At 36.3% G+C, this 12,088-nt stretch overlaps 1 protein-coding gene across 5 annotated transcripts in view; it reads left to right on the top strand.

The window, feature by feature from the left end:
* LRRIQ1 (leucine rich repeats and IQ motif containing 1) overlaps positions 1 to 12,088 on the top strand; it is a 167,751-nt gene that overhangs the window by 80,472 nt on the left and 75,191 nt on the right. For 4 of the 5 annotated variants that reach the window (XM_037885640.2, XM_043546886.1, XM_043546892.1 and 1 more), the window contains 3 exons: positions 10,175 to 10,264; positions 11,125 to 11,246; positions 11,850 to 11,945. In XM_037885640.2, coding sequence (XP_037741568.1) covers positions 10,175 to 10,264; positions 11,125 to 11,246; positions 11,850 to 11,945 — 308 coding nt within the window. The remainder of the gene's footprint in view (positions 1 to 10,174; positions 10,265 to 11,124; positions 11,247 to 11,849; positions 11,946 to 12,088) is intronic. The other variant, XM_037885650.2, reaches the window with a different exon arrangement.

The following is a 12,088-nucleotide window of genomic DNA, read 5'->3' as shown; positions in this document are numbered from 1 at the left end:
AGAATGTGGGGACTCAGGTCAAGGCAGGTGGCTAGCCACCTTCTTTGCTTCCTGGTCCAATTTTTCTCCAGCAGTGGGTCTTATGAAGATAGATCTTCTTAATAATTAAGTATCCTGTGTCTACCTTAAGCATCTTACATTGTGATTTTCAAAAAAACAGGAGCCTAAAACTATGTTCTGAAGTCCATATTTAGACACTTAAAAAGTAGCCTGTCTTTCAAAAGGGCAGAATGTGCAGCCACACTCCAATTTTGAAAATCTCTGCCTTGGGCAATACCTCAACATTTATCCTGTTCCACTATTAACTTTTCTCTCCGGCTTCTCTTCTTCTGATAAAGCTGCAGCCCCCAGCAATTGTAGCATATTCTCTGGTGGTGATATCCCATATTGGAAATCTGGAGGTCAATATACTCTGAGTTATGTTTAATAGAGAAAGCTCCAAGTGCAATATTATTTAGATACAGAAGCTTTGTGGTCTTGCCACAGTCTAGCAAAGCTGTTGTAGTTTGAATTCCCTAGCTTTATTTACAAAGTTAGGATGTGTGGGAGATTTGGTTGTGTGGACACATCATCTGGAACGTGTAGGGACAGTGGTCTGGTTGGGATCTTGTAGAGAGAGGTGGAATCAGAGGTAGGAAGGCAGCAGGATTCTGGGAGCCTTTGGAAGGAAGATTGTGTGGGGATCTTGGAGCCTTCCAGAGGGGGGCTGAAGGTGCCAAGAGCCTGGGGATTCTTGAGGTTGCTGAGAGGGTGGGATTGGGAACTTCAAAAGGGTTGGGTAAGCATCCAAGCATTTCTGGTGCTTATGTGAACCAAGTGTAACCTCTGAAGCTTATGAGGTTCACTCATCTGTACTTTGTAGTCTTTTATTCAAAACAAAGTGTAGGAATTGGCTTCTGACCCATAACTTCCTTTGAGCACTATCAAGCTTAGGGCACAAAGCACATTTTGGAGAAAAGTTATGTGTATGTCATGAATAACTTCTGTAACACTATCATAAGACTTGACCTCTTTGGAGTTAAGTATGGAGTGTTTTCATTTGTAAAAATTCCAAGGTTCTGGAGATTGTTTTATTTTACTCATTTACTTGCATCCTCCTTCATATACTGAGTAGTCAGCTAATTCTACACAGTCCTAATCATATTTATTTAAAAAAAAACAACACAGGCAATAGGAATAAGAGTGAAACCAATCATTAGAATGGTTGTCTAGGGTTACTCTAAGGATTTTGGCAAATGACATTTGGCGCAAGCATTAACAAATATGGTCCTGCTTTAAGTTTTTCTCAGCAAAATGTTATATTTTTTTTCATTGTGTCCACTTACAAGAGAGAGATACAGAGGATTATGCCACTATAGCTGTACTTTTCTTCTAAATTAACTCTCTCTTAAAGGAATGTTCTGTAATAATTACTCTACTTTCTTATGTCTTTAAAATCTCTTGAGATCCCATGAGAACAATTCACTGTTGTGATATTTCTTTGGAATTCATACAACACCTCTCTCTACTTTTCTTGGCTGGAAATATTGTTTGGTTTTAGCAATTAGAATAGTGTTTTAAAATAATCTCAGTTAGTAGTAGTTCAGAGTTGTTTCTGAATCCAGGTATAGCAGGTTTCTAAAGCTTCCTATTTTTGTAGATAGAGGTATGCAATAGCCTTTTTCTATAATCCTTATTTCTGTATTGCACACAAAGTTTTGCACAATTTTTATTAAATTTACATATCCTGATGATCCATAGTTTCCTCGCTTTGCTTTCAGAGTGGTTTGCTATGTGGTTTTACTTCGTAAAATGACTGAGACAAACACAGCACTCCAAAATGCCATTTTAGTAGTGATTTACCTATGAAATGTGCTGTGTTTACAAATGGAAATTTTTCTAACTGCCAGCCTTGCAAAACTCAACTTGGGATCCAAAAGCTGAATATTTTCCGTGGCATCTTCACTAGTCTGCACTACAGAGATCTCCTTTGCAGATTCACCAGTGGCAGCTGAAGTGTTGGTGTCAGGCTATGCTGCTTCCTCTTACTGGTCAGGCATTCTACATCCAATGGCAGAGATAGTCATCATGCTTCAAGCTCGCCCACTACAAACAAAAGTGTATACCCATTTTGCTAGCATGTAAACAGTATTAACCTTTCTCCATTCTGATTCTGTCTAAGGGACGTTTTTTAAAAGCAACTTTGGAACTTATAGGAATCTTGCTTTAAGCACACATGCTCATTTTCTCTTTCTCAACTCCTCCACCACAAATAACAGCAGAGCTAAGGAAGAAGCATTGGTCAAAGGTTAAAATGCTCTTCTGGGGAGCTTACCTGCTTACTTCTACCAAATAGAATAGGTGAGGTATCAGGAAAAGTAAAACCAACAGAAAAAGGCTACATTATTCTTATTGGCTGCAATTCTAAGATTCTATCCATGTATGTGATTCATCAATAGAACTGTTTGAGGAAAGATGGAACTTGTGGGACAAATTGATTTAAAACAATTCAGGATGATAGCTTTTATAAAAACAATAGGGCCTGGTCCACCTAGTTGCACTGTTTTTTATGCTTGTGTAACTCAGCTGACTAAAAGGTGTTTGGACTAAGGTGTAAAATCAATGTAATGCTGAGAAGTATCAGGCCCAATATGTACACTTTCTGTAACACATAATTCATACTGCCTCAACTTCCAACTTTTATCCAATCTTTTTGTTTGAAAATATTAAAATCTTCCCCCTTTTAATGAAAGTTGTAGCAAATCTGCCTGAGGACACATCTTCAGTATATGTAAATAGGTGTAGCTCCATTGGATTCAGATGAATTTATACTAGCCAACAGTTTGGCCCTGAATGTCTAAATATGTTTGGCTTCCTGATTCCAAATTAAGCTATACAAGACAACTCCTGTTGCTTTCTTGCTCTGGAAAACTAGGCTGTAGAGTAATCTTATTTATCAAAATTCTGGGGATGAAAGAGAACTTTAAATGCACTAAAAAAATTCAGATCTCTAATTTCAAAGGCAGGTTTCATTCACAGTCAATCAGCAATATATAAACAACTGGGAAAGAATAGTTCAGGGCTCTTGTGCCAGGAAACCTGTGAGTAACAATTGCATGTTTTCTTGCAACTTTTGCAAGTACTTAACTTTACAGAGAAGAACTTTGTATCAGAGATACTAAGATTCTTGCAGAAAACAAAAGCTAGATTAAGTGGTGAAAAGGTTTGTCGTGGAGGATTGAATGGAATACACCACAGAGAGAGATTTTAGCCAGAAATCAAGATAGAAATTTGCAGCTTTCAGCTAAATGAAAGGCAATACAGTCATTTTTTTCTCTGGTATGTTCTTTTCTACTTCCATCATCCACAAAGTTGGCCACCATTACGTGGTTCCTTATTCCTGACCCAAAGAAGAGAGAAAACAACAATATAGCCCACTAAATAGCCAACATGGGGTGAAGAAGTTTTAGTCTATGGCATGTCACATGGAAACAAAGTGCTTATCCTCAGCATCTTGGGGAGTGACATTTCTGAGAACACTGTTGAATGTATTCCACTTGCATTGTGAATCAGAGCATTATTTCAACACTGAGCTAGACTGTTACTCATTTCTATTGAAGACCAACAGCAAACTTGGTTCTGTACAAGAACAAAGTGAAGACATCCCCTACCATGAAGAATTTAGTTTAAATACAAAACTGAAAACACTTCAGGCATGGGGAAGATAAGCATAATGATTAATTTTGAGTCATTTTTCTATTTGTTCACTCTTTGTTGTCCATGTGGAAAAATGAATGTTAAAAAGAAATTTGGATGCAGAGAGGATGGCAGTGTGGTAAAATCAGGATGAAGAGGACATTCCTTACCTAGAGATGATGTGAAAAAGGCATGGTGACAGGATTGGGAACTGGAGATGAATGACCTCATTGGCAGAGCAGAAGGCAGGGAAACTGATTAAACAAAATCTTATGATAGGTATAGACTGGAGCTGAGTATAGAACAGCTTTGAGTTAAAATGAGCAGTGGATTTAGCTGTTAGGCCTGTGAAACTGTAAAGAGAGGCTGTTTTTTAAAACAAGATTTACTCATTGCCTTCTTTCCTTCCATTCTTCTCATGCCACCGTCACTCCGACAGGCCAACAGGGCACCTGAATTCAGAATAACTGTCAGAATAATTGTTTTCATTGCTTTGTTTACATTTGGAGGATTCCAGCCAATCACTCCCAAATTTTGGTTTTGAAGCACAGTATAAACACAAATATGACAATTATTCTGGACAACCCCATGCTGTACTGTAGGCAGAGAATGGTTAAATGAGGGGGAAGAGAGTGATTGAGGAGGTCAAAAGGATTTTCTACTTTTAAAAAGGTAACATTCAACATTTTGAACAGCTTCTTGTAGGTTTTTTTTCTTCCCATATAATATGTAGCTATTTAAGTGAATACTTCAGTATAATAATGAATTGACTCTACTGTCTAGAAATTCAGTAATATATTATGGGATTAATAAAAATATATCTTAGGACATAGTTAGTACTTGTAAACAAGAAGAACTGTCAAGCTATTATAATAACTGAATCATGGGCTAAATCAATTTAGAAGCCATAAAGCTATTGTGTGTTTGTAGGCAGGAGTTTAGGTTAATACATTAACTTGAAGAATCCTTGCGTAGTTGTTTGTTTGAAATGCTGATTTATTTAAATATTTTGAGACTCTTCCCTCCCTCTTCTCCTTCCTGTCAACCCAGCCTCTCCCTAATTTGTTTTTTAGTTGTGGGTTGTTTTTGTATTTTTGTTAACCCTCCTGCTCCACTTTGCTCCTGGAGAAGACTGTGGTCCAGTCCTGTGCATAACTTTACTCACATGAGACCTGTCCATTGATCTCAGTGGGGCTGCTCACAAGAGTAAAGTTACTCCGATGTATGTTTGCATGATTGGGACGTAATCTCCACCTCCCAGTAGGCCTAATCCAGCATACATTCAATGGACATTGGATCCAATGAAAGTAATTAATTTTTTTTGTAATGCAGTTGTATTTTTATAAAAGATGAATTAGGACACCCTTCTCTACCCACTGCCTTTTCCTTCTTAAGAAGTCACTGACCACCTCATCATTGCTTTTATTATTATTATTATTATTTAATTAAGTTTATTTAAATTGTACTCAGCAGAATTCCACACTTTTATGTGCTGACAGTCATCTGCAAAGTGCTGAGCTCCCACAGCTCCCACTGACTAACGCTGGAATTGGGGGTGCTCTGCACTTTGAAATGTTAAGTCCAAAATGAGGACTACTTAATAAAAGCAAGATATATAATGCTCTAGAAAGAGATATTGGGATTATTTTAGAATTAATAGATTAAAGGTAGGAAAGAATAGCTATATATGAAAAGGTTATGTAGTAAACTATGGAGTGGAAGAATTCACTGTTCATTTGGAATTCATTTATGAGATACCAGAATACTGGGGTAAAATAATCACAGGATTACATTCACAGAAGCTGAAAGAATGTGATGCAGTGAATCACTGAATGAAGTTCTTTATCTAATCGATATACCAAAATGTACTTACAGCATAAGAATTTTGTATTACTATAATATGTATGTTCATTTTAATAGTTCTTGCAACATGAAGCAATGAGGAGAAAAAATACTGTATTTAATAAAGAATTCCATGAGCTAGATTGAGCATGAAGGTATAATCTGGACATTCTTGTGCCCACTCCTGGTAAATCAGAAAGTGCAAACCTTTACTGAATATTACTCAATATATGTGTATTCTTTCTTGGAAAAACGTGCCAACAAACTAGTGTTAAAAGGTCAGACTGAAAGGAGGTTAACATAAAGAATTTATTTTGGGATTTAAAAATGTGCTAGTGTTTCTAACTTGCAACCAATTTATGTATTATCTCTAGCCTCTGAAAAATCACATTTCTTTGCCAAATCTTCAGTTCCATTAAATGAAGCTTTGTAAATTTCATTCTTTATTTTGAAACAAATAGAACTAGATGTAAAATTCCAAGGGTATAATCCTGCAGCGAATTGTACATGAATAATTGACTTTACACATGTGAGTTAGGTCCACTGAATGGAATTTGCAAGCATGCGTAAAGTTACTTGTATACATTAGCGTTTTAAAATCAAGCGCTTAATTTGGTTTCAGAAATATACTTAATATTCAGCAGAGGCTCTTCGACGTACACACACTTCTCTAGTAAAAATGGAATTTGTATTTTTTTATTTAGTCCATATAATCATGCTTTCTACTTTTTATACATCTTTAGTCTATCCCAGCTTGCATTTTTTTCCATCAGAGTATATCCTCAGTAGTATTGGGATCTAATTTTAAGACTGTTATCAAAAAATCTATTTGTGTATAAACTTTGGTTTAGATAGTTATACTTCAGTACTATATTTATGGGAGGACTATGAACAGGAGTTTCTTGAGCTTGGTACTGTAGAAATCTCTAGGGATAAGCATAATAGAATAACATACATTTTGAAAATCAATGATGTGTTTATTGTTGTTGGCCAAAGCAAATGACATTTTAGTATATTTTTAATACACAGTACATTCTCAGTAGTGCTAAATGTGCTTCGTATTAACAAATCTCATCTTAATGATAAATCAGTTGTCTTGGTAATGTTGTGTTAGTTACTGTACCTTTTATATCTTTGAATAATGCTTTACCAGTCTGTGCTGTGGTGTCTTTTTTTACCGGACAGCTTTAGACATTTTATATTTTACATACAATTAGTGAAACAAATGAAAACACTATTAAAATAGTAACTGATATAAAATTCAATAAATGGTATAAACTGAATTTAAAAATTACAGAAAAGCTTCAACATGCATTTAAAAGCCAAAGAAAGAATATTAGTAAATAATGCATCTCTAAAACAAAGGGATCCAATCCATACTTCAGGCAGGGACCATACCGGCATCTAGTCTGGCCTCCTGCATACCACAGGCCACAGAGCTTCTTCACCCACCCATTCTGACAATAGGCTCATAATCTCTTGCTGAGTTACTGAAGTCCTCAAATCTTAAAGCTGTCTAGGCTTCTATGTTTGTTTGTTGTTTTTTTTTGACTGATTTCTGTAGCAAATGAGCTCAGTTTAGAGTAGAAACTTAAACTGCCAGGTCTACAAACTTGACCGGAGATGTGAGAGTCAAGCTTGGGTCTTATTCTGCATTAATAAATGTTTTGCAGAATCTCCTTTCAAATATGCCTGTGTACCACAAGAAGCTTCAGTGTGATTACCCAAGAGAGATTGATTAGAATTCGGTATTATCGGGAGTAAGGCACTGCAGCTATGCCTACTCAGTACTCCTGACACCCTAACGAGTCATCTGGGCTGCCTGACAGACCATCCTGCCTGACTGGATGAGGCAGCCATTAAGCCAGTTCTGAAGATCAGCAGGAGCTGTAGCTTGGTGACTGCTCAATGCACATGCACACAGACTTTCTGCCTCCTTGTGCTTGTCTCTCACCAACCCCTGCTCCTGCTCGGCTCCTCCACAGCTTCAGCCCAGGTCCTGCCCTGCATCCAGCCTTGTTCCCATCCTGTCCCTGCCTTGCTCCTCCCTCAGAACCTGCCCTGCTCCTGCCTTCCCTGACTTCTGGTAATCCAGTTCCAACACTCAGCTCTGATTCCTGACTGCAACACTGCCTCAACCCTTGGCTCTGGCATTTGGACGCTGACTCTGATTCTGACCTTTGATCCTAGTTCTGGTCCTGTCTCAACCCTTGGCTCTGGAAATTGGAATCTAGCCACTAGGCCTGACTGCCTACTACCCAGTCTCCTGACAAATATGTAGAAGAAATAACAGACTCCAGTACACACTTAGTTGTGTTGACTTGGTACTACTAACAGAGAGGGAGGAGATTTTTGAATAAGAAGGCTATCATCTTTATACAGCTGCTTTTTGGAGCAGAACTTCTAGTGTCAGTGAGACTACTTCTGATGGTTGCAAGACTGGACTCAGGATGAATGAAGGGATGCTCATTTGAATAATCAGAAGTTTTTTTCTGCTAGTGAATTGAAACTGAGTACAAATTAAAGAGGGCATGAAGAGTACTCATTTGTAAACTAATACCTATTTCCAAATGAGATGTTTGGTAGTCTCATTTAATGTTAAGAAAAATACGCAAATTTGACTCCCTCTAAAATTGTTCTTTTTGTCAAGATTGAAGAGATTTTTAGTTTCAAAACTTCTTCCCACAGCAGACAAACTACAAGGCCAACAATAAGTATATACTTTTAAAGTCTGATGGATGTCCTGAGATACCATTCTAAAGCTTAGAAGCAAGTTCTGTGTGGAAAATCTGGGAAGCTCCCAATTCTAGCTCTGCTGGGTCATAGACCTATCAAACCTTGAATTAGTCACTGTTTCTGAGTCTGAACATTGTCCATCTTACATCTCAGATTGGTGACTTTTAAGGTGTAGAGTGCAGAGACAGAATCCACATCAGAGTGGCACTTTGATTTTTTTTGTTGTTGTTTTTAAATGGGGGGTGGTTTGAAGCTGCTCACTGGTTAGGAGTGTTAGAATAAATTCCAAAGTGGGTTGATGAGTGGACAGAGGGCGAATGAGACATAGGTGCATGATAAATTTATCTGGCAAATGTGTTTTGACTTTATTACTCTGATATTTCCTTAACATGCAGCTGATGTGAAGGGGTTTAAAGGAAAACCTAAAAAACTTTGTTCTTGAAATTAAACGATAAATGGGAAAGAACAGCGATGCTACATCAGATATAAATGAAGAGGGAATAGAATCTGATCTAGATTTTAAAAGAAATTAAACCCCAAGTACCAAATATGGCTAATTCCATCATATCAAGCTTAAGGAAATTATAGAAACAAGGAGTCTAACATGGAAGAGTTCTTATGATTTAAAACTTGCCTATAAACTCTGAAAAACCTTGTTTCAGGAATTTTTGAGTAAGTATGGAGGAAGGATGATGATTCAGCATCATATAGTACATATAGATAAGAGCTGTTTTAAAATTAGTATAGTATTTGACCATCATCCAAGGTTACCTGTTCAAAATAGGTAAAATATGAACCTGTCATCTCCTCTTCAGAAAGAATCTGGCAGCACCCATTGTTCACCAATGTAAGATTATGCAAAGACTTGTAAAGCATGCTAGCCAATAAAGAATTACTGTAATCATGTCTTAAGGTATTCAAAGCTGGGAGTTCTGATGGAGGCAGAAATGAATGCAACCTAATAATGTTCCATAAATGGGAGAAAGATGTTCTAGCCACATAAATTAGAGGTTTTTGGAAAAGGGAGTAGGATTAGAATGAACCGCAAGGTTCTTTGCTGCTGAAGTAGGAGCAATCTGAGTGTCTGAGTCTTCAGTAAGAGAAGCCAGACTCTTAGAGGTACTTACTTATTCTCATCGGGATGTGCACTTCTGTCACTTGTTTAAAAGTGTTAAAAGAAAATATGGTAGAAAAAGTCAATGAAGTGTAAGAAAAAAGTTAGACTGGCTGAGTTTTCAGTTAGGAAAAAATAAAATACCCTTCAGGATCTGATTCTGCGACCCTTGCAAGTTGTTCTATTAGGCTATAAATCAGTTGGACTACTTTAGTGAATGTTTGCACATTTTGACACATTGATTTCAGTGGGACTCTTCACCAGATAAGTACAACTCAACATGAGAAAGGGTGACAGAATCAGGCATGCAAAAAGGGATTTAAAATAATAATTGTTCAAAAAAAGCTAACAAGCTTCTCTGTGCCCTTTATATTAATATTTGAAAACTACTTTAGCTCTGTAGTTTTCTGTTTTAGTGGCTCTTATTTGCTTATTTTAGCAAAGTTGTTGGAGTAAAATAAAGAGAATTTGAGAAGAGGATAGAAACAGCTGAGTGAAAATAACTATTAATTGTGGATTTATTTGTGTCTTTTTGTTCTATTTCTACAGCACCTAGTACAATAGGGGTCTTGGTCCATGATCATGGTCCTAGATGCAATGATAATACAAACAGTAAATAATAATAGAAATCAATCCAATGCAGCACTTCAGAATTGTGACTGTGATTACATTGCAGGTGGCAATTCTGATATACAACGTGAACACATTTGAATCAATCTGCAAGACAATTTAAAAGAGACTTTGTAGAAATTATCTAAACTAAACTGTTTTTATCAGTGCATTATTTGACTTTACTCATTCATACAGGCTGCCTTAGAGAGAGAATGGCTAGCTTTGGATTCCACCCGCTTCCCTTCAAAAACACTGCTGCTCACAAACCAGCTGCACTGGCCAAAGGTAACATGTCATGGAAACTTCTTAGTCTTCAGTCTTTGTTCATTCCTTGAGGATATGCTACACTGGGGTGATTAATACTTCAATTTATTGACTTGAAAAACACAATTACTTTTAGAAGCCTCTGACTTCCTCCTCATCCCCAGATGTAATTTTTCATGTAGCTTTTCTTTCATTTGCTTAAATTTTTCTTTATTTTGGATTTCTTTCAACACTTTACTTCACAGTAGCTCAAAAAAAAAAAAAAGATGATGTGCTTCATCTGCACATTTGGCAATGGATTAAAAATTGCTCGTTGACACAGTACTTTAAAAATACTAAAGTCTGCATTATATAGCAACAGCTGAGGACTTTCAGAACAGCTAAAGGTCACTGAACTGTAATATCTGTGAGTTATTTGATAAACTTTGAAGTTTCAGCTTTCTGGGGTGTTTTTGTTTTTGTTTTAGGTTTTTTCCATTTTTCTTCTGCTATATATGCAAAGTATTCTTTAAAATATTTTTGCCTGGATTCAAATAATAGCTATTCATAAATGTATAGTGACTTAAACTTTTTTTTGCTTTTGAGATATAATTAAACACACCATTATTTTTGCAATATTGCATAGAGCATTTAGTTAATTGAAGATAAGGTCTATGATGGACCTATCATGTTTTGACTATACCTCTGAAATACAAACAAAGGGCATGACTCTGCAAACACACTCATGTTTAACTACATATGTGAGTAGCCTCATTAAAATCAACAAGGCTACTCCTGTGCATAAAATCAAGCCCATGAGTAAGCGTTTGTAGGATCAGGGCCAAAGTTACGATACTATTCACTGACTTTTTTTTATATATATATATTTCCTTACTTACAAGTATGCTAGGCCTCAAAGTTCCGATCATAATTCATTTAATTTACCATGGCCTCCACATGAAGCCTGGCAGTGTGATGAGAGACCACATTCATTGTCATCAGAAAACACCCAACTTAGTAGCAGGTAAGCCAAAATAATTTGCTTTTTTTATTACTACTTGTACCTGCTCTGGCAGGGACCAGAATAGACACTGGAAGAGTAATTAGTACTCCTCTTTGTGGTGCTTTTTGCAACTGTTTGATTGGTAACTCAGATAATTACTGATTTGTAAGTAAATGCGCTCATTAAAACTGAATAAAACAAATACAGTCTATTAGGTCTGCAGTAGTTTAATGTGCATTTAATTAAAATATCAAAGTTCTAAGAATAAAAGGCTATAAATATGTAAATAATAAAATGTTAACAAAAAAAATCTTATAACATAGGCCTTAACATACAGATATCTAACAGATAAGAATTTAGAAGTATTTCTCACAAGGCTGTATTCCTTTGCAGAAAAGGACTGAAATACACTTCATTGTAACTGAAATGTTAACATTCAAAATCGATGGCAAACTTTTATTACTCTCAAAGATAAAGACTTCTTGGAGTATTAAAATAGATGTTTTTATTTCTGAGTTTCAGAAGGCATAAATAGTTTGCAGAATAATAAAGGCTGCAAAGCCATCATACCATACTTTTACTGCTGACCCAGGTTTCAGTATTGCTCTGCTACTCTTTTGTCAGGTCAGAGAAGAGAGCTATGACACGTCTCTCTGACTTGCAACCCAGAAATAAGTTGTCTTTCAAATCGGAAAAAGAAGAGAAAATTTCAGAAGAATGGTATGTCCAAATCTATCCTGTTTTTTTGTTTGTTTGTTTTTAATGTGAATTCTACACATCGGGAGCTGTAGATGTAGAAGCTTTTAATAGGTACCCTGGTTAAGTAGGTATTTATTTCTAAATGTCAAAAATATTGTTTTAAA

Source organism: Chelonia mydas, chromosome 1, assembly GCF_015237465.2.
Source record: "Chelonia mydas isolate rCheMyd1 chromosome 1, rCheMyd1.pri.v2, whole genome shotgun sequence".
NCBI lineage: Eukaryota > Metazoa > Chordata > Testudines > Cheloniidae > Chelonia > Chelonia mydas.
Note: the sequence above shows the minus strand (reverse complement) of the source record. Positions and strands in the feature narration are given on the sequence as shown.